The sequence below is a fragment of the Oncorhynchus kisutch genome, linkage group LG9, assembly GCF_002021735.2.
Source record: "Oncorhynchus kisutch isolate 150728-3 linkage group LG9, Okis_V2, whole genome shotgun sequence".
NCBI classification, from domain to species: Eukaryota; Metazoa; Chordata; class Actinopteri; order Salmoniformes; family Salmonidae; genus Oncorhynchus; species Oncorhynchus kisutch.
The window spans coordinates 21,246,711-21,268,207 of NC_034182.2; the positions used below are offsets into that span (position 1 = coordinate 21,246,711).

Consider the following 21,497-nt stretch of genomic DNA (forward strand, 5'->3'; position numbering starts at 1 on the left):
TAAAAGTGTGTGTGTAGGTGAAAACAAGTAAAATTTAAACAAAAAGGTTTGCTGTGTGCCTTCACTCTGTCTTCCTCCTCCCTGGGCCTGCTGTTTCAACATAGCACCAAGAACCTGTCTGTCTGTCTCCCTGCCTGTCTGTCTCCCTGTCTCTCTCCCTGTCTCCTGCTTTTCTTGGACTCTTTACCCTTTTTAGTGTGTGAAACTACACAATGTCTTGCGGGAACCTGCACAATGTTATTACAATACATTATTTCAATACATTGTAAAAATAATAATCTGTATTTTTCACACTCTACCCCAGCCAGGTGCAAATTGGGGGAGGGACATAGCAAATAAAAAGCTTTGCATGTGTGGTAATGATACCACAATCAATCAGTATGGCAAAAAGGATCTCGGCTCAACTAGTGTGGAAGGAACGTCTTCCACTTTGGAAGATGAAGAATTTTCAGAATATGAGGATCATGTCTCTGCCAATTCAGAGTCTGACAGTGAGTTGGAAGAAGAGGATGAGACCCTCAGTCAGCCCCAGGACCAGCCCGTCAGCAACCAGCTCATCAGCAGCCTGCAGGAGGAGAAATATGGATGTTCAAAAATTGGGAAATTGAATGGTCTTCTTGCCCAAGGAATGAGCCACCCCGCATGGCTGCCAATGTGATAAGGATGCAACCAGGGCCGACGCGGATGGCGGTTACAGATGTGCAGGACATAATGTCTTCTTTTGAACTGTTCATCTCAGACACCATCCAGAAAATCATTCTGGATTGCACTAATTTGGAGAGAAGGCGTGTTTTTTTGGAGAGAGATGGAAAGAGATGGACCAAAGTCATTTACTTGTATAGTTTGGGGTTCTTATCCTTGCTGTTGTTTTCAGATCCAATGGGGAATCCACAGAATCCCCGTGGGATGCAGAAACTGGCAGAGAACCTTTCCTGGCAACAATGTCTCTGGAAAACTTCCAAATTATTTCAGGGATTATCCGCTTCGATAACCATGACACCAAGCCAGCTCGGCGGCAGAGAGACAAGCTAGGTGCAATCAGGTCAGTGTGGGACAAGTGGGTCTACTGCCTTCCCCTGTTTTACAATCCTGGGCCCAACATTTCTGTTGATGAGAAGCTTATGCCATTTAGGGGCCGTTGCCCCTTCAGGCAGTACATACCATCTAAACCCGCAAAATATTGTATCAAGATCTGGGCTGCCTGGGATGCTGCTCCAACATATACATGGAACTAGCAAGTGTATACGGGGAAGCCAGATGGAGGAGCCCCTGAGAAGAACCAAGGGATGCATGCGGGTTGTCCTGGACGTGACACAGGACAACATCAAATGCAATAACTTTTTTACTTCGCACAAGCTGGGACAGGAGCTCCTCAAGAGGAAGCTGACGATGGTAGGAACATTACAAAAAAACAAGCCAGAGCTCCCACCTCAGCTGTTGAAGACACTGAACAGGCCTATCAATTCCTCTAAGTTTGTGTTTCGGACCGACACATCCCTAGTGTCTTATGTGCCAAAGAAAGGCAAAAATGGGATGGGAGATGGGATGGGAGAATCTGTGGCCAGGAACATCAAAAACCAGAAATCATAATGGATTACAATGCCACAAAATTATTTTTTTTATGTATTTATTTTTCCCTTTTTCTCCCCAATTGGTAGTGTCTACTGTCTTGTCTCATCGCTGCAACTCCCGTACGTACTCAGGAGAGGTGAAGGTCGAGAGCCATGCGTCCTCCGAAAAACAACCTAGCCGCACTGCTTCTTGACGCAACGCACATCCAACCCGGAAGCCAGCCGCATCAATGTGTCAGAGGAAACACCGTACACCTAGCGACCTGGTCAGAGTGCACTGCACCCGGCCCACCACAGGAGTCGCTAGTGCGCGATGAGACAAGGGTATCCCTGCCGGCCAAACCCTCCCTAACCCGGACGACGCTGGGCCAATTGTGCGCCGCCCCATGGGCCTCCCGGTCGCGGCTGGCTACGGCAGAGCCTGGACTCAAACCCAGAATCTCTAGTGGCACAGCTAGCACTGCGATGCAGTGCCGTAGACCACTGCACCACTCGGTAGGCCCTCAGGGGTGGATAATTTCGACAAGCTGGTGACTGGCTTCAGCTGCAAAAGAAGAACCCTACGCTGGCCACTTATGATATTATTCAACATGTTGTACATCTTGGCGTACAACTCGTTTGTCATCTGGATGGCATTGAACCCAGATTGGAACAGAGGGAAGCTCCAGAGGAGATGGCTCTTTCTCGAGGAAGTAATTGGTAAGACCTCAAATCCAGAGGGGGCAACATATCCCAAGGACCCCAGCTTCTGCAGCCACTGCAACCACCCAAGGACCCCAGCTTCTTGCAGCCATGCTGGTGCCCCATCCGCTCGACCCACAGTACCAACAACTCCAATACTGGAAGTAAGTGTGAGTGATGTTGTTGCATGTGTGTGTGTCTGACTCTCCTACCTTGGCCTGCTGTAACTATACATGTTAGTGAGTGAGATGTTAGCAAAATTCTTGAACTAAGTGTTTTCATCATTCTAGAGTGCAGCCGGTAGCAACAAGAAGAAGCGCTGCGATGTGTGTGGACCCAAGAAGGACAGGAAGACGCAGTACACATGCATCAAGTGCAAGAAATACATTTGCAACACACACACAGTAAAACTCTGTCCCTCATGTGGTGTGTAGACCAGCCTTAACTTGTTTTCAATGGGGCTCATTTATCATTTCCATACAATAATGTATGTAAAATGTATCTTTCCAAATTGTTCAGTTCAAAGCAATAAACATCGATAGTGATGACAATCTTGTTTCGTTTATATTTGTTCAAGATAAACATGATTTATTCCGCCCATGTCTTTATTCCGCAAATAGCGTTTTTTATTGATAAATGTGATCTAGCAGAGGTAAATGGCAAATATTAACCATGTATGCGCTCTATATGGCTTGTAATTGATATCAGTCAACATCTCAGTATTTTTACGTAAGTCGTTCTGGCTGTATTGTTTTAAAAACCCAATAATGTTGTGGGTCCATCAGACCCGCAAACATTGAGTGAATAACATGAACACCACACAAGGGTTGAAGTGCATTTAAAATCGCAAACATACTTTAAAGTAAAACAAGGAAATGAAGTAAAAGCAAACAAGTAGCAATAAAATAGATTAATAATACAAAAGTTAAATAAAATGCATCCCAAATTGGCACCCTATTCCCTACATAGTGCATTACTTTCAACCAGAGTTCAACCAGAGTCCAACCAGAGTCAACCAGAGTCCAATCTAGCAAGCTAGATCTAGTCAGGTTTTTATGAAGCTAGCCATCTTCAGTTAGTGTCACATTAAAGATCAGGCTATATCCGTACTACGAAGGTGGATATTGATGGCGCAACCCACTTCTTACTTGAGCCTGCTCGAGCTAGGTTTGTAACTGTGCGTTCATGTCGCAGTTGGCTAATCGAAAGCCCAACTCTTCAACCGAGACAATGCTGAAACATCAATCCACGGGCCGAGTGAGGGACACATTTTCATTTGTGCCAAAATCAAAATGAAGGAAAAGTTCTCTTGCAAATTCTGCAGGCTACGGTGTGAAATAGACTTTTAGAAGTGCTGTCTTTTTGTTATTACCTTCTGTTAAGGCCGTATTTGGTGTGCTTATCAATACAAAATCATCTTTTTGCCCCACCTATTATACATCTACTGTATTATGTTATGCATGACGTTTCAAATGCATTCTGTCATTACTAAAAAAAAAAATGTTTTACCTTTATTTAACTTGGCAAGTCAGTTAAGAATGACAGTCCAGGAACAGTGGGTTAACTGCCTGTTCAGGGGCAGAACAACAGATTTGTACCTTGTCAGCTCGGGGATTTGAACTTGCAACCTTTCCTAGTCTAACGCTCTAACCACTATGCTACCCTGCCGCCCAATTGTGATGCATGCCAATTTTTTATACACAAAAAAACATTTGATGAATACAATATTGAATCAGTCATCTTTCTCAAATGAAGGGGATGATGATGCAATCTTTGCGATCATTGGTCCTCAATTCGTGGCTCAGTTACTTCATTCGGGATAAATTAAGTTAGCCCTGAGTTAGCCTGTCCCGGAGCAAGGTTATCAGAAGGATTTGTTGCCATTGAAAAATGCCTTGCTAAAAGGTGAGTTACTTTCGTGGTATGGGTTATCCTAAATTAAAGTTACCTTGCTAACTCCTCAAACCTGATTTGTAGTATACTCCTCTGGTCAAAAGTAGTGCACTAAATAGGGAATAGAGCGCAATTTGGAACCCAAAAAAAGGATGTCTAAAACCATAGACCTCTTAAGAGTTTCGCAACTTGGAAACCTGGAAAATGTAAACGTAAAAGAAATGTAAACCTGTTGGGGTTCCACATCTCGCTTCCCTGGAACCCGGGGAAAGAGGTGTCAACGAACTGGTAGCAGGCGTTGGGGTAGGAGCTAGCTTCGAACAAGTCCGACCATGGCTTCTTGGGCTCCGCCTTTCTGAAGCGCTTCTTGCCCAGTGGGGGCTCCGCGAATGGGATTCCGAGGAAAGCGGTCACGTGACTCCGGTCCGGCGTCGGTAGGCGGAAGCCGCGGACACGTCCTGCCCGCGTGGCGACAACGAGTTCCGGAGAGTCACTCTGGGAAGAAGAAGAGGAGGCGAGGAGAGAGAGGAGGAAGAAGGGGAGGAGGAAGACGATGGAGGTATGCATGGCGCTGTTGCTGTTGTTTGCTGATGGTGGACTTCTTGGTTCTGATGTTAGGTAGTCGGAGGTGTGTGGTCTCTGTTCTGTCTGGTGTCCCTCAGATCTGTAGGAGAGAGGAGCAGAGGGAGGGGGAGAGCGAGAGAGAGGAAACGTGATTAGGAGAAAGAGAGTGACAGAGAACAGATGACACAAAGGAGAGTGGAAGATAGAGAGAGAGAAAAAGGGATATAAATACAAGCAGATATATATGGAGAAAGAAAGGGAGTTGCGTGTTGGAAAGAGGGAGAGCTTGAGGAAAAAAACTGTGGGGCTTGATAGTATTTACAAAGCAGATATTTACTAAGCATGTATTTACTAAGCAGGTATTTACCCTAGCAGGTATTTACTAAGCAGGTATTTACCCTAGCAGGTATTTACAAAGCAGGTATTTACCCTAGCAGGTATTTACTAAGCAGGTATTTACCCTAGCAGGTATTTACTTAGCAGGTATTTACCCTAGCAGGTATTTACAAAGCAGGTATTTACCCTAGCAGGTATTTACTAAGCAGGTATTTACCCTAGCAGGTATTTACTAAGCAGGTATTTACCCTAGCAGGTATTTACTAAGCAGGTATTTACCCTAGCAGGTATTTACTAAGCAGGTATTTACCCTAGCAGGTATTTACTAAGCAGGTATTTACCCTAGCAGGTATTTACTAAGCAACGGCGTGAGGTCGGGTTTAGAGAAAGAGGACAAGAGGCGAAGGAAAGGAAAGAACTTAAGCAATATTAAATATTGAAGGACACTCTACACCACAAAGCACCCTATAGTCAAAGGAATCTAATTAACCAAACCAACTGTGTTGATATGACTGTAAGGATCTCTGAAAAACACACACACGCACAGCCATGCAAGCGTTAACATGCACTCACACACACACAAACCTGTGAGGTTGTAAGTTGTTGTTCTTGTTTTTGCGATGCGTGGTTGCCATAGTGACGGGATTAGTTTGGGAGTCACAGATAGGGGTACATGACTTTCACTGCAGCTGTGTGTGTGTGTGTGTGTGTGTACTATTTCGGTTCTCTTTCTCTTTGCTGTATGTTGTTCTATTTTTGGTGGTGTCACCTCTCTCCCGATCCTCTCACACACACACACACACACACACACGCATGCATGCACGCACGCACGAATGCACGCATGCACACACACACACACACACGCACGCACGAATGCACGCATGCACACACACACACACACACACACACACACACACACACACACACACACACACACACACACACACACACACACACACACACACACACACGCACACACAAACAGTCACAGACACACACACACACTGCATCCTCTTCTCATGCAGGCCAACTGTACGCTTATATGGCATCATCACTTATATGGCATCATCACATACAGTCAGGTCCAAAATGATTGGCACCCTTGATAAAGACAAGCAAAAAAAGCCCGTATAAGGTAAATAATACTAATACTGAGCTATATTGTGTGCTCAAAACATTGGGAAATTATATACTTTTTTTACAATTAATCAGATAAATAGATTTTTAACTAAGTAAAAATGATATACACTACCATTCAAAAGTATTGGGGTCACTTGTTTTTTGAAAAGACAAGCACATTTTTTGTCCATTAAAATAACATCAAATTGATCAGAAATACAGTGTAGACATTTTAATGTTGTAAATGACCACTGTAGCTGGAAATTGCAGATTTGTTATGGAATATCTACATAGGTGTATAGACGCCCATTATCAGCAACCATCACTCCTGTGTTCCGATGGCACGTTGTGTTAGCTAACCCAAGTTAATTATTTTAATGTTAGCACAGCTGAAAACTGTTGTTCTGATTAAAGAAGCAATACAACTGGCCTTCTTTAGACTAGTTGAATATCTGGAGCATCAGCATTTATGGGTTTGATTACAGGCTCAAAATGGCCAGAAACAATCAGAAACATCAGTCTACTCTTGTTCTGAGAAATTAAGGCTATTCTATGTGAGAAATTGCCAAGAAACTGAAGATCTCGTACAACGCGGTGTACAACTCCCTTCACAGAACTGCGCAAACTGGCCCTAACCAGAATAGAAAGAGGAGTGGGAGGCCCTGGTGCACAACTGAGCAAGAGGACAAGTACATTAAAGTGTCTAGTTTGAGAAACAGACGCCTCACAAGTCCTCAACTGGCAGCTTCAATAAATAGTACCCGCAAAACACCAGTCTCAACGCCAACGGTGAAGAGGCGACTCCGGGATGCTGGCCTTCTAGGAAGAGTTCCTCTGCCCAGTGTCTGTCTTCTTTTGCCCATCTTAATCTTTTCTTTATATTGGCCAGTCTGAGATATGTCATTTTCTTTGCAACTCTGCCTAGAAGGCCAGCATCCCGGAGTCGCCTCTTCACCGTTGACAATGTTATGTTATTTAATGGACGACAAATGTGCTTTTCTTTCAAAAACAAGGACAACAAGTCACCCCAAACTTTTGAACAGTAGTGTATATTAAAAAAATAGCAGTCAAAATGATTGCCACCCCTGCCACCCCTGCGTTCAATAATCTTGCACCCTCTCATTGCGAGGATAATGACTTTTTCTAAGACTTTTATGAGGTTGGAGAACACGTTGGGAGGGATCTTAGGCCATTCCTCCATACAGAATCTTTCCAAACCACAGGTTTTCAATGGGGTTCAAGTCTGGAGACTGAGATGGCCATTGCAAAATGTAGAATTTTGTGATCAATTTTGATTTTTTCTTTCTCTAAAATGTCCAGGTACTTTAACAAGGACCCCAGGATCAGTGGAAGCAAATTAGCCCCATAACATCAAAGATCCACCACTGTATTTTACGGTAGGTATGAGGTACTTTTCGACTGATGCTTTTGTTTTCCAACGCCAAACCCACCACTAGTGTGCATGGCCAAAAATCTCTATTTTCATGTCATATGACCAAATCACTAGTTTACAATCCAAAGGCCAATGCAGTTTGTCAAACTACCTGTCTGCAACTGCCTGCCAATGGCAGAGATGAAAAGACAGGAAAGGACCCACTCCCCTTCCCCTACCACGTTCAGGAATTTAAAAAACGACACTCCCTATCGCCACTAAACGGTGGGACATTGGAAATAATCAATTTCAAGGGACTCCCGCCAACCTGCAAGAGCTGGGACGTTGTGACTTACGAGAACACTTTTCAGAAGTATAATCATTACATGAGTATCTAGTGTGGAAGGCGAGAACATGTACTGATGCTATGATTATTGCGTGTTGTAGAAAGGTTTAATAAGTGATGCGTGCATCCATTGATCTCAGTGGAGGAAAACTGATATTCCCTTGTGGATTATTGGATATTATTAGTGCACGAAATGACAGATCTCGACCCGTAGCCACTGCAGAATTTACGTAAGCTGCATTCACTGTTGTCTTTTTCATCCCTAGAATCAATGCTTGGTTCGAGTGTGTAAATCTGTGTGTACTTCAGTAGATAGATTTCAGATAGGAAGGAGGAAATGCACATTTTGGGAGGAAGGAGAGATAATTGGGATATAGCCCATGTTCAGTCTTGAAGGAAACTCAACTACCTCAATATATACAATACAGTATACACAGTACACTGAGTATACCAAACATTTGGAACACCTTCCCTTCCCCTGTTGACCTCAGAACAGCCTCAATTCGTCGGGGCCCATGTTAACTCCAATGCTTCCCACAGATGTGTCAAGTTGGCTGGATGTCCTTTGGTAAGTGGGCCATTCTTGATACATACGGGACACTGTTGAGCATGAAAACCCAGCACCGTTGCAGTTCTTGACCCAAACCGGTACTCCTGGCACCTACTACCATACCCCGTTCAAAGACACTTAAATATTTTGTCTTGCATGGCACACATGCACAATCCATGTCTCAATTGACTCGGGCTTAAAAATCCTTCCTTAACCTGTCTCCTCCCCTTCAACTACACGGATTGAATTGGATTTAACAAGTGACATCAATAAGGGATCATAGCTTCACCTGGTCAGTCTGTCATTGAAAGGGCAAGTGTTCTTAATGTTTTGTATACTCAGTGTATAATACTGTACGTAGTAGGACATAGGAGAACCACGTTGAGAGAATCCCTTGGTACCCACATAACCATTTCAAGAGATTGACATTAGAATGAGACCACACACAGCAAATAATACAGGCCTTAGTGACTGTGTGTCTGTGTGTGTGCGTGTGTGCGTGTGTCAGGGATGGGCATTTGACATTAATATCGTGAAAAAAACATGATATCCAGTTAAAATATTAAAGAAATCTGGACTCTTGACCAATCTGTAGTTTTGGCTAAAAGCAACGGTGATATATTTTAAATGTCATGGTATTTTAAATGTCATGGTATTTTAAATGTCATGGAGTATCCTTGTAGGTAACAATGTCAACAATGTCACAAGGATCATCTAATTTCATTTATAAACAACGCTTTTTCATTGTCAAAATAGACACGGACTCCAAGTAATCGAATGACAACGTCCGTTCGGATATTAGATGAACCGTGTCCCTCCCTAGTGTGTGTGCGCGTGTGTGTGTGAGTGTGGTCACTGGTCAGGCTACAGTACACTCATGATGTCTAGTCAGTAGACTGGACACCCTATACTCTTCTCAAATGTAGGATGAGCTAAGTGAGGACTGACTTAAGGGGGGGGGGGGTGAAGGAGTGAGAGAGTGTGTGTGTGTTTGATTTATGTGTGTGTAAGACTGTGTGTGTGTGTGTGTGTGTGTATGTGTGTTTGAGAATGCATCTGTGTCTGGGTAGATACTAGGGAGCGCCAAAGAAAGACTACAGGATACAGGTTGGCTAGTCTGGGGGCTGCTTCCCAAATGGCATCCTATTCCCTATTTTTGCGCTAGTTGTACCTGCACCAACATGTTTCCTTCATAGCTTGTTCTCCATCTATTTTTTTAAATAGGGAGCCCATTTTTTTCAGCACTTTTATTTCCATGACTGATCAAAACTAATTTTCTCGTGGCTCTCTCTTTTCTCTGCAGCAGACAAACGTTGAGCAATATGTTGGGAACATCGAATCGCAATAAAGACCCAGTATCGAATCGCAATACATATAGAGTCGTGAGACTCGCAATAATTATCGTATCAACACCTAAGTATCATGATAATATCGTATCGTGAGGTCCCTGGCAATTCCCAGCCCTTCTATTTAGTACACTGTTTCATCAAAACTCAATAGGGCTCTAGTGAAAAGTAGGGGAATAGGGTGCTATTTGGGATACAACCTGGGTGTCTCAATTGAGTTATTAATATCTGAAAGGACAGCTGAGGGGCGGAAGTGGGGGAGGGAGGGGTGAGGAGGAGGAGGAGGGGGGGGGGAGTGAAGAGGGAGAGGGGAATGAGAGGGGTGTCCGTTCTAGAATTAGCTCCTGGAATCTGTGTATGAAGTTCACAGGGGGATATGTTTCAGTGTGGGGGTTTACACCGCCGTCATATATACGTTATGCGTAAGCGCTCTCCTCTCTCAGGCGTCGGTCTATCTCTTTCTCTCCTTTCGTCTCTCCGTCACTCCCTTTCTCTCGCCATCTTTCTCCCTCTCGTTCTCTGCCTGAGCCTCCGTGTGAACTCTGGCTTGGTTGCTGTGGAAACGCTGGGCCCACACCACCTACTGCATCCTCTCTGTCCATCTCTTTACCTCCTCTCTCTCTTCCTCCCTTTTTCTCTTTCTCACCCTCCTCTGCCGCGGCCTCTTTCTCTTTTCACTCCACCGTCTCTTCGCCTCCGCCCTCTCTCGCTTTCTCTCTTCACTCACCATGTCCATCTCTCGCTCTCGTCTCTGATTCTCTCGTCATCTCCCACTAGCACACTCTCTTCCTTACTCTCTTCTCATTTTTCTCGCCGTCCATCGCTCATTCTGCTAATGCAAACTCCCTGTTCGACCTATTAATCCTCTCTCCATTCTCTACCCACACTTCTGTCTCTCCATCTTTCTCTTACCTTCCTCTGTCTCATCCTTTATCTCGATCCATCTCTTTCTGCTCCATTTTGTGTTCTTAGAGCTTTTCCTGTATGTCTTCCTTCATGCGATCTTAATTCAACCCCCCCCCCCCCCACACACACACTGCACGAGAGATCAAGTGCCACTAGCAGCAATGGGAATGGTGACATCACTGTACAGTCATCGGTCTAGTAGTTCCACTGTCTTGCTTTTGAGAGACCGTGGATGGATTCATATTTGCCTACTAGTATACTATACTGTAAAGTACAAGTTAGGCAATAGAGCTACTGTATAAGCCTTATAGCGAGAGACAGTGGCCTAGTACTTCTGTACAGTAATGTAGATCTAGGATCATTTCAGCTTTGTTCATTTGTAATGAATGACCATGCTGATGTTGATCTATATCAGGGATGGGGAACTTTGACGGGGTCCATAAAAATCTGAACTCCACATGATGGGCCGCAATTGCTCGCGGGTCTGCACACTCACACACACACACATATTCAAACGCACGCACACACGCACACACGCAGTCATCTTTGCCTTTAGTGAGGAACACGCCCCAATCTGTCACTCTGGGTGACATGGAAGATGAGTGGCACAGGAATCGCTGGAATTTTCCATTTCGTGATTGGCACGGCTAATGTTTCACCCACCAGACTCTTTACACACGCACACACACAAACACACACCGGTATTGGAGGTAGGCAACCATGCATTATACTGTACAAAGAGTCTATTGGCTATCCAATATAGGCCTATTTCGTTGAAGATAAAACTGGTTACAGGATCAGATGGATCAGAGTAGAGAGAGTAGAGTAGATTAGAATAAAATAGAATCTGAATATGAGCTTGCCTACTCATCACAACAAATACTAGACTACTAGACATGGGCAGGCAGGGTCCTGGGCGGCGCCCAATCAGGAAAATACCATTAGGCCAAACCAGTACAGTGGTTGCTGCAGCAAATGACAGAGTGGGCTTATCTAGATCGTATCAACATGTAGTAGAATGATTGAAGATATATTTGGGTCTGTGGGGGCCTGGGGAACAGAACCAGTGTGATGTTCTACAAATAAGCATGCTTCCCAAAACCAACTAACAACAACTGTTGACCCTGGGGGCTATAAAATAGTTCTGTTTTAGCCCAATGGATGATGTCATCTTTTGATGACATCATTCCCAATATGAAACTGGTGGCCAATAAGCGATTCAACAATGTAAAGACTATTCAAGTTTAGTTCAAATTTTACGCCCAGTAAAGTTGAATGGTCTATACCGCAGTCAACCCCGCCTACTAACATTGTGATATTTTAAGTGTTCACGTGAGTCTGTGATGTTTTCTGTGGCGCGTCATTTAGCGATTCTAGGGGCAATAAATGGACAGTTGTTGCGCGCGGCCCCCTCGCGCTTTTAATCAAAAGTATAGAGACAGTGGGGCAAAAAGGTATTTAGTCAGCCACCAATTGTGCAAGTTCTCCCACTTAAAAAGATGAGAAAGGCCTGTAATTTTCATCATAGATACACTTCAACTATGACAAACAAAATGAGAAAAGAAATCCAGAAAATCACATGGTAGGATTTTTATTGAATTTATTTGCAAATTATGGTGGAAAAAAAGTATTTGGTCACCTACAAACAAGCAAGATTTCTGGCTCTCACAGACCTGTAACTTCTTCTTTAAGAGGCTCCTCTGTCCTCCACTCGTTACCTGTATTAATGGCACCTGTTTGAACTTGTCCACAACCTCAAACAGTCACACTCCAGTCACACTCCAAACTCCACTATGGCCAAGACCAAAGAGCTACCTAAGGACACCAGAAACAAAATTGTAGACCTGCACCAGGCTGGGAAGATTGAATCTGCAATAGGTAAGCAGCTTGGTTTGAAGAAATCAACTGTGGTAGCAATTATTAGGAAATGGAAGACATACAAGACCACTGATAATCTCCCTCGATCTGGGGCTCCACGCAAGATCTCACCCTGTGGGGTCAAAATGATCACAAGAACGGTGAGCAAAAATCCCAGAACCACACGGGAGGACCTAGTGAATGACATGCTGAGAGCTGGGACAAAGCCTACCATAACATACTGTTATGTTCAGCACATAACTGTTTTCTTTCTGTTTCTGTCGTCTGGTAGATAAACCAAGAGTGTTAAAAAAGTCTGAGTCTGGACAACCCCTCCCTCTCTCTCTCTCTCTCTCTGCCTTTCTCTCTCATTCTCCAGTGAAGGTCACCTCTCCCAGCTCTTACTGACACCTACCCATTAGCTCCCTCTCTTTCCATTTACTGTAACCAGCCCCCTCACCCACTGAGCACCGACCGACACCGGACGTTCATGGTCGTTGCACTACACTACGCCGCCAGGGACTCAAATCCTGCAGTGCCAGACGTGTCCCCTGCTTAAGCCAGTACATGTCCAGGCCCGTCTGAAGTTTGCTAGAGAGCATTTGGATGATCCAGAAGAAGATTGGGAGAATGCCATATGGTCAGATGAAACCAAAATATAATTTTTGGGTAAAAACTCAACTCGTCATGTTTGGAGGACAAAGAATGCTGAGTTGCATCCAAAGAACACCATACCTACTGTGAAGCATGGGGGTGGAAACATCATGCTTTGGGGCTGTTTTTCTGCAAAGGGACCAGGACGACTGATCCGTGTAAAGGAAAGAATGAATGGGGCCATGTATCGTGAGATTTTGAGTGAAAACCTCCTTCCATCAGCAAGGGCATTGAAGATGAAACGTGGCTGGGTCTTTCAGCATGACAATGATCCCAAACACACCGCCCGGGCAATGAAGGAGTGACTTCGTAAGAAGCATTTCAAGGTCCTGGAGTGGCCTAGCCAGTCTCCAGATCTCAACCCCATAGAAAATCTTTGGAGGGAGTTGAAAGTCCGTGTTGCCCAGCAACAGCCCCAAAATATCACTGCTCTAGAGGAGATCTGCATGGAGGAATGGGCCAAAATACCAGCAACATTGTGTGAAAGCCTTGTGAAGAGTTACAGAAAACGTTTGACCTCTGTCATTACCAAGAAAGGGTATATAACAAAGTATTGAGATAAACTTTTGTTATTGACCAAATACTTATTTTCCACCATCATTTGCAAATAAATTCATTAAAAATTCTACAATGTGATTTTCTGTATTTCTTTTTCTCATTTTGTCTGTCATAGTTGAAGTGTACCTTTTATGAAAATTACAGGCCTCTCTCATCTTTTTAAGTGGGAGAACTTGCACAATTGGTGGCTGACTAAATACTTTTTTGCCCCACTGTATATCTATCAATCAATCTAGGCCTATCTATCAATCTGTCTGTCTTTCTCTATGGAGTAGCCTATGGGCATTTCCATCTAAAAGGACCCATGAGCACCAACATGTGAAGTTCATAGGAGCATAACAAAATGGGTGTCAAATGAAACATACGAGTCTATATTTTGGGCATAGATACATTTTTCAACCTTTTTCCATCTTAAAAGTGCGGCATAAGTAAAGGCTTTGATTTCTGGATAAACAGATGGAAAAGGGGTCTTAAGAAACATCTACTAGAAAAAGTCTTCAAATGTATCAGAAATACATCAAAACAATCATGTTCAATGTAAAGACCCCTGCCAACTAATATCAACACACATTTAGTTTTGGAGAAATTGTTTACCTTCTGTAAGTCTAAGAAATATTGGCTTGTAATTCTGTTACCAAAAACCCACGTATCTTTATGTGGAGGGAGGATAATGAAAGTTTAGAGGAGAAACACATAATGGTACACCTAACAATGAATTATAATGATTTTACTTATATAAATGTTGTTCATAAATTATTAAGTGATTAAAACTTGTAATTATGTTACAAAATTGGTAACGGAATTACGTAAAAATCAGTAACGGAATTACTGCAGCTGAATTTGGCTACAATGGGAAATTTTAATAGTCACAAACCACAGTTGGGTCACCTGCTACTGTCCTCCGTTCCACTGGCATACTGTTATGTTCAGCACATAACTGTTTTCTTTCTGTTTCTGTCGTCTGGTAGATAAACCAAGAGTGTTAAAAAAGTCTGAGTCTGGACAACCCCTCCCTCTCTCTCTCTCTCTCTCTCTCTCTGCCTTTCTCTCTCATTCTCCAGTGAAGGTCACCTCTCCCAGCTCTTACTGACACCTACCCATTAGCTCCCTCTCTTTCCATTTACTGTAACCAGCCCCCTCACCCACTGAGCACCGACCGACACCGGACGTTCATGGACGTTGAAAAGTAGTTGAAATTCGGTCAGTTCACCCTGGCCTTGATGTTAACGTCCACAGACAAACCGGACTGGACCAAATCTGAACCTATCATAGACGTACAGAACCGGTCAAAAGTTTGGACACACATACAGTGCTTTGAAAAAGTATTAATCTCCCTTGGTGTTTTTCCTATTTTGTTGCATTACAACCTGTAATTTAAATGGATTTTTATTTGGATTTCATGTAACGGACATACACAACCTAGTCCAAATTGGTGAAGTGAAATAAAAAAAAATACGTTTAAAAAAATTTGAAACATTTTTAAATGGAAAAGTGGTGCGTGCATATGTATTCACCCCCTTTGATATGAAGCCCCTAAATAAGATCTGGTGCAATCCAATTACCTTCAGAAGTCACATAATTAATTAAATTAAGACCACCTGTGTGCAATCTAAGTGTAACATGATCTCAGTATATATACACCTGTTCTGAAAGGCAAAAGAGTCTGCAACACCACCAAGCAAGCGGCACTATAAAGACCAAGGAGCTCTCCAAACAGGTCAGGGACAAAGTTGTTGTTGAGAAGTACAGATCAGGGTTGGGTTACAAAAAAAGATCAGAAACTTTGAACATCCCACGGAGCACCATTAAATCCATTATTAAAAAATGTAAAGAATATGACACCACAACAAACCTGCCAAGAGAGGGCCGCACACCAAAACACAAACACCAGGCAAGGAGGGCATTAATCAGAGAGGCAACAAAGAGGCTGCAAAACTCCACAGTGGAGATTGGAGTATCTGACCATTGGACCACTTTAAGCCGTCCACTCCACAGAACTGGGCTTTACGGAAGAGTGGACAGAAAAAGCCATTGCTTAAAGAAAAAAATAAGCAAACACGTTTGGTGTTTGCCAAAAGGCCTGTGGGAGACTCCCCAAACATATGGAAGAAGGTACTCTGGTCAGATGAGACTAAAATTGAGCTTTTTGGACATCAAGGAAAATGCTATGTCTGGCGCAAACACAACACCTCTCATCACCCTGAGAACACCATCCTCACAGTGAAGCATGGTGGTGGCAGGGACGTTTTTCATCGGCAGGGACTGGGAAACTGGTCAGAATTGAAGGGATGATGGATGGCGCTAAATACTGGGAAATTCTTGAGGGATACTTGTTTCAGTCTTCCATAGATTTGAGACTGGGCCGGAGGTACACCTTTCAGCAGGACAATGACCCTAAGTATACTGCTAAAGCAACACTCGAGTGGTTTAAGGGGAAACATTTAAATGTCTTGGAATGACCTAGTCAAAGCCCAGACCTCAATCCAATTGAGAATCTGTGGTATGACTTAAAGATTGCTGTACACCAAATCAAATCAAATGTTATTGGTCACATACACATGGTTAGCAGATGTTAATGCGAGTGTAGTGAAATGCTTGTGCTTCTAGTTCCGACTGTGCAGTAATATCTAACAAGTAATCGAACATTTTCACAATAGCTACCTTATACACACAAGTGTAAAGTAACGAATAAGAATATGTACATATAAATACATGGATGAGCGATGGCCGTGCGGCATAGGCAAGATTCAGTAGATGGTATAGAGTACAGTATATACATATGAGAAGTCATTTAGGGTATGTAAACATTATATAAAGTGGCATTGTTTAAAGTGACTAGTGATAGATTTATTGCATCCAATTTATTATTATTAAAGTGGCTAGAGATTTGAGTCAGTATGTTGATAGCAGCCACTCAATGTTAGTGATGGCTGTTTAACAGTCTGATGGCCTTGAGATAGAAGCTGTTTTTCAGTCTCTCGGTCCCAGCTTTGATGCACCTGTACTGACCTCGCCTTCTGGATGAGAGCGGGTTGAACAGGCAGTGGCTGTTCACAAGGGGAACCCATCCAACTTGAAGGAGCTGGAGCAGTTTTGCCTTGAAGAATGGGCAAAAATCCCCATGGCTAGATGTGCCAAGCTTGTAGAGACATACACCAAGAGACTTGCAGCTGTAATTGCTGCAAAAATAAAGCTCTAAAAAGTATTAACTTTGGGGGGTGAATAGTTATGCACGCTCAAGTTTTCATTTTTTTGGTCTTACTTCTTGTTTGTTTCACAATAAAAAATATTTTGCATCCTCAAAGTGGTAGGCATGTTGTGTAAATCAAATGATACAAACTCAAACTCAATTTTAATTCCAGGTTGTAAGGCAACAAAATAGGAAAAATGCCAAGGGGGGTCAATACTTTCGCAAGCCACTATACTAATTCATGGGTTTTTCTTTACTTTACTATTTTCTACATTGTAGAACAATTGTGAAGGCATCAAAACTATGGAATAACACATATGGAATCATGTAGTAACCAGAAAGGTGTTAAGCAAATCAAAATATATTTTATATTTTATATTCTTCAAAGTAGCCACCATTTGCCTTGATGACAGCTTTGCACACTCTTGGCATTCTCTCAACCAGCTTCATGAGGCATTTTCTCAACCAATTTCATGAGGTAGTCACTTGGAATGCATTTCAATTAACAGGTGTGCCTTGTTAAAAATGAATATTCCTTTCCGTCTTAATGCGTATGAGCCAATCAGTTGTGTTGTGACAAGGTAGGGGTGGTATACAGAAGATATCCCTATTTGGTAAAAGACCAAATCCATATTATGGAATCTCAAATAAGCAAAGAGAAACAACTGTCCATCATTACTTAAGACATGAAGGTCAGTCAATCCAAAAAACTTCTAAAACGTTGAAAGTTTCTTCAAGTGCAGTCACAACAACCATCAAGCGCTGATGAAACTGGCTCTCATCAGGACCGCCACAGGAAAAGAAGACCCAGAGTTGCCTCTGCTGCAGAGGACAAGTTCATTAGAGTTAACTGCACCTCAGACGGCAGCCCAAATAAATGCTTCACAGAGTTCAAGTTACAGACACATCTCAACATCAACTGTTCAGAGGAGACTGTGTGAATCAGGCCTTCATGGTCGAATTGCTGCAAAGAAACCACCACTAAAGGACACCAATAAGATGAAGAGACTTGCTTGATCCAAGAAACACGAGCAATGGACATTAGACCTGTGGAAATCTGTCCTTTGGTCTGATGAGTTCAAATTTGAGATTTTTGTTTCCAACCAACTTATCTTTGTGAGGCGCAGAGCAGATGAATGGATGACCTCTGCATGTGTGGTTCCCACCGTGAAGCATGGAGGAGGAGGTGTGATGGTGCTTTGCTGGTGATACTGTCAGTGATTTATTTAGAATTCAAGGCACACTTAACCAGCATGGCTACCACAGCATTCTGCAGCGATACGCCATCCCATCTGGTTTGTGCTTAGTGGGACTATCATTTGTTTTTCAACAGGAGAATGACCCATAATACACCTCCAGGCTGTGTAAGGGCTATTTGACCAAGAAGGAGAGTGATGGTGCTGCATCAGATGCCCTGGTCTTCACAATCACCCGACCTCAACTCAATTGAGATCGTTTGGGTTGAGTTGGACCGCAGAGTGAAGGAAAAGCAGCCAACAAGTACTTAGCATATGTGCGAACTCCTTCAAGACTGTTGAAAAACGCATTCCCTCATGAAGCTGGTTGAGAGAATGCCAAGAGTGTGCAAAGCTGTCATCAAGGCAAAGGCTGGCTACTTTGAATCTCAAATATAAAATAGATTTTGATTTGTTAAACACTTTTTTGGGTTGCAACATTATTCCATGTGTTATGTCATTGTTTTGATGTCTTAACTATTATTATACAACGTAGAAAATATTAAAAAGAAAGAAAAATCCTTGAATGAGTAGGTGTGTCCAAACTTTTGACTGGTGCTGTATGTTTCACAAGTTTGGATAGCACAGTACAGTACAGTGAGAAGAGCTCAGTCAAGAACAGTACAAGACAATACAGTGGTACAGTACAGTACAATAAAGTAGAGTAAAGAAAATGTGGCATAGTACAGTAGAGTACAGTATATTGTATTGTACTCTACTATACTGCTATCCTCTACTATACTCTACTCTTCTAGTGCACTGTACTGAACTCTACCCTACCCTACTCTGCTGTGCTGTATTGTACTGCACTGCATTGTATTGCACCATGTCCAAACTTGTGAAACATGACTATGCATTTCTGTATAGTACAGATCCGGGACCCATGATGTAATCCATTTCCATAATTCTGTCACCGGGTGTAAAGCCACTTCACTTACTGTAGTTCAGTAACCAAATGAGATTTTTTTCAAACTCAAGGTGCCATGTCATAGCTGACACCCCATTCTTTCGGCAGACATCTTTGAATTGGGGCGGCAGGTAGCCTAGTGGTTAGAGCGTTGGGCCAGTAACCGAAAGGTTGCTAGATCAAATCCCTGAGCTGACAAGGTAACAATCTGCCCCTGAACAAGGCAGTTGACCCACTGTTCCTAGACTGTCATTCTAATTAAGAATTTGTTCCTAACTGACTTGCCTAGTTAAATAAAATAATAATAAAAAACATCTTTGAATCTTAATTTGGAGCAGATATTTAACAGAGTTTTTGGAAAATGTGGTCGCATAGGATCCTGAGGGAGATTTTACCGTAATTCCGTTACCAAAGTTTGCATCTGCACAGTTCTTCCACTAAATTTGTTTGTGCAAATGTTTCAGTGGAAATGTTTCAAAGTAGTACTGGTGCATAGAGTTGTATGGCTTGTTCTACTTTTAAATCATTGTTTTTTGTTTGGCATACATTTTAAAGTGAAACATCTGAGTCAAAGCCTAATTCCATTATCGTGGAATTGCTCTATACATTATCTAGTAATAAGGCTTGATTCCCGGCACATAGGTAGACTACATGTATAGTCTAGTCTGAAGATGATATGGCATTATGGCAGGAAACCATGCCATCTTATTTTGACAGCAGTGCCACAGACAGTCGTTATGCAACATCAAGGAGAGATCTCTCTCTCTCTCTCTCACGCACGCACGCACGCACGCACGCACACACACACACACACACACACACACACACACACACACACACACACACACACACACATTCACACACACACACACACACACACACACACACACACACACACACACACACACACACACACACACACACACACACACACACACACACACACACACACACACACACACAGGATGGCACTGGTAACGGTTATCAAGCTAACCCAAACAGCCAGCTGAAGTAAACAGACCTCAGACATTTGTGACATGGCCAGTTCAGGAAATCTCTCTCTCGCTATCTGTGTGTGTTGATCTGTCCAACATGGCACAGGATCACAGCAATTAGGCTACTAGGTCTAGGCTACGAAATTGGCTGCCATAGTCGTGTAATAATGTAAGTACAATAATAATAATAATAATAACAATAATAATACATTATTATTAACATTAATAATAGACCTATAATAAACACTGATTAGGCCTACAAATGCCATGTTTCTCAACAAACTGGTTTCATCCGATTTGCAACAATTTTATTTGGACCATAATAATAACGCTAGCTCATAATTTGTTGCGTTTACAATGCAGCGTCGATGTTCGTGTAAACACCACGTCGTCCACTGTACTGTCTATGAAATCTATTAAAAACACGACATACGAGACATCGGCTACCTTCTGCGGTCCCCAACCAAACAGATGTGCGCGAGGCGAGGAACACCAACAAACACACATGCGTCTCGCTCAGTGGTCTCGCCATGGAAGGCGCGACACACACGCAACAGCATCAGCACAGTAGTCTGTACCCCACCACCACCACCACCACAGATATACGCACCGTCAACCACTATACCTCACCATGTCCAATTGCATGGTCATGATGCCTGGGGGAATTGAATTCATATCCCGATTCGAATGTTCCAAGTCCATTCCACTCACTGACGGGACTGACAGAGGCACGGGACTAGATCGAGACATTTCGAGCTAAATTTCTATAAAAGGACAGACACAGCAGCCTGCTGATGCACGCACGGACGGAGCTCGAGAGGAGCGGAGCGCGTGGCTGGGTTCATGCTGTGCGTTTACCCTTACCCAGCTAGTTAGTGGTGGGTCCTCCAGTGGTCAAAACCAAATCAACCCTGCTTCAGCTGCTGCTTCGCTGAATCCCCCGGAAGGCAACGTTCCCTCCTCGCCCTGTCACCGTCTTTAGAGGACGTTAAACCCCGTGTCGCCGGCACCGTTCATGGGGTGAGGAGGGTTTCTAGTTGGGGAGCGAAGACGCGCGGTTTAAATTACGGTCTTCGCTGCCTCGATGTCAGACACAGATGTCTTCTGTTTATTGTGCCCCTCTCTCTCGGTATTGAGTGGAGGTAGTGTCAGAGCCGTACTATGCTGTTATGACGACAGGGGGAGACTGCCACTGATAAAGCTCTTCCACGAATGGGGAAAAAAAGGAAAAGGGGTAGGCTACTCAAAGAAACTCTCGCGAGAAGAAACGCAGCTATCCCATACGCATCTATTCTTCATGGATCAACAAGGGTTTGCTTGCCAATACACTTGCCAGTACACTGACCACACTTGGTATGTAGGCTGATATGATGTTCTGATATTTGTATTTCTCTTTCAAAATCGAATTGCTTTATTG

General features: G+C 43.2%; 1 protein-coding gene across 3 annotated transcripts in view; it reads right to left on the reverse strand.

Annotated features, from left to right (window-relative positions):
• ache (acetylcholinesterase (Yt blood group)) overlaps positions 1-21,294 on the reverse strand; it is a 35,701-nt gene extending 14,407 nt beyond the window's left edge. Inside the window, exons 1-2 of one of the 3 annotated variants that reach the window (XM_020491274.2) lie at positions 20,945-21,294; positions 4,375-4,809 (exon numbers count right to left, since the gene is read on the reverse strand). In XM_020491274.2, coding sequence (XP_020346863.1) covers positions 4,375-4,712 — 338 coding nt within the window. In that variant the 5' untranslated portion in view covers positions 4,713-4,809; positions 20,945-21,294. Of the gene's footprint in view, positions 1-4,374; positions 4,810-10,690; positions 10,798-20,690; positions 20,913-20,944 lie in introns of those variants that run through there. The other 2 variants (XM_020491275.2, XM_020491276.2) reach the window with 2 other exon arrangements.
• Between the last annotated feature and the right edge of the window lie 203 nt (positions 21,295-21,497).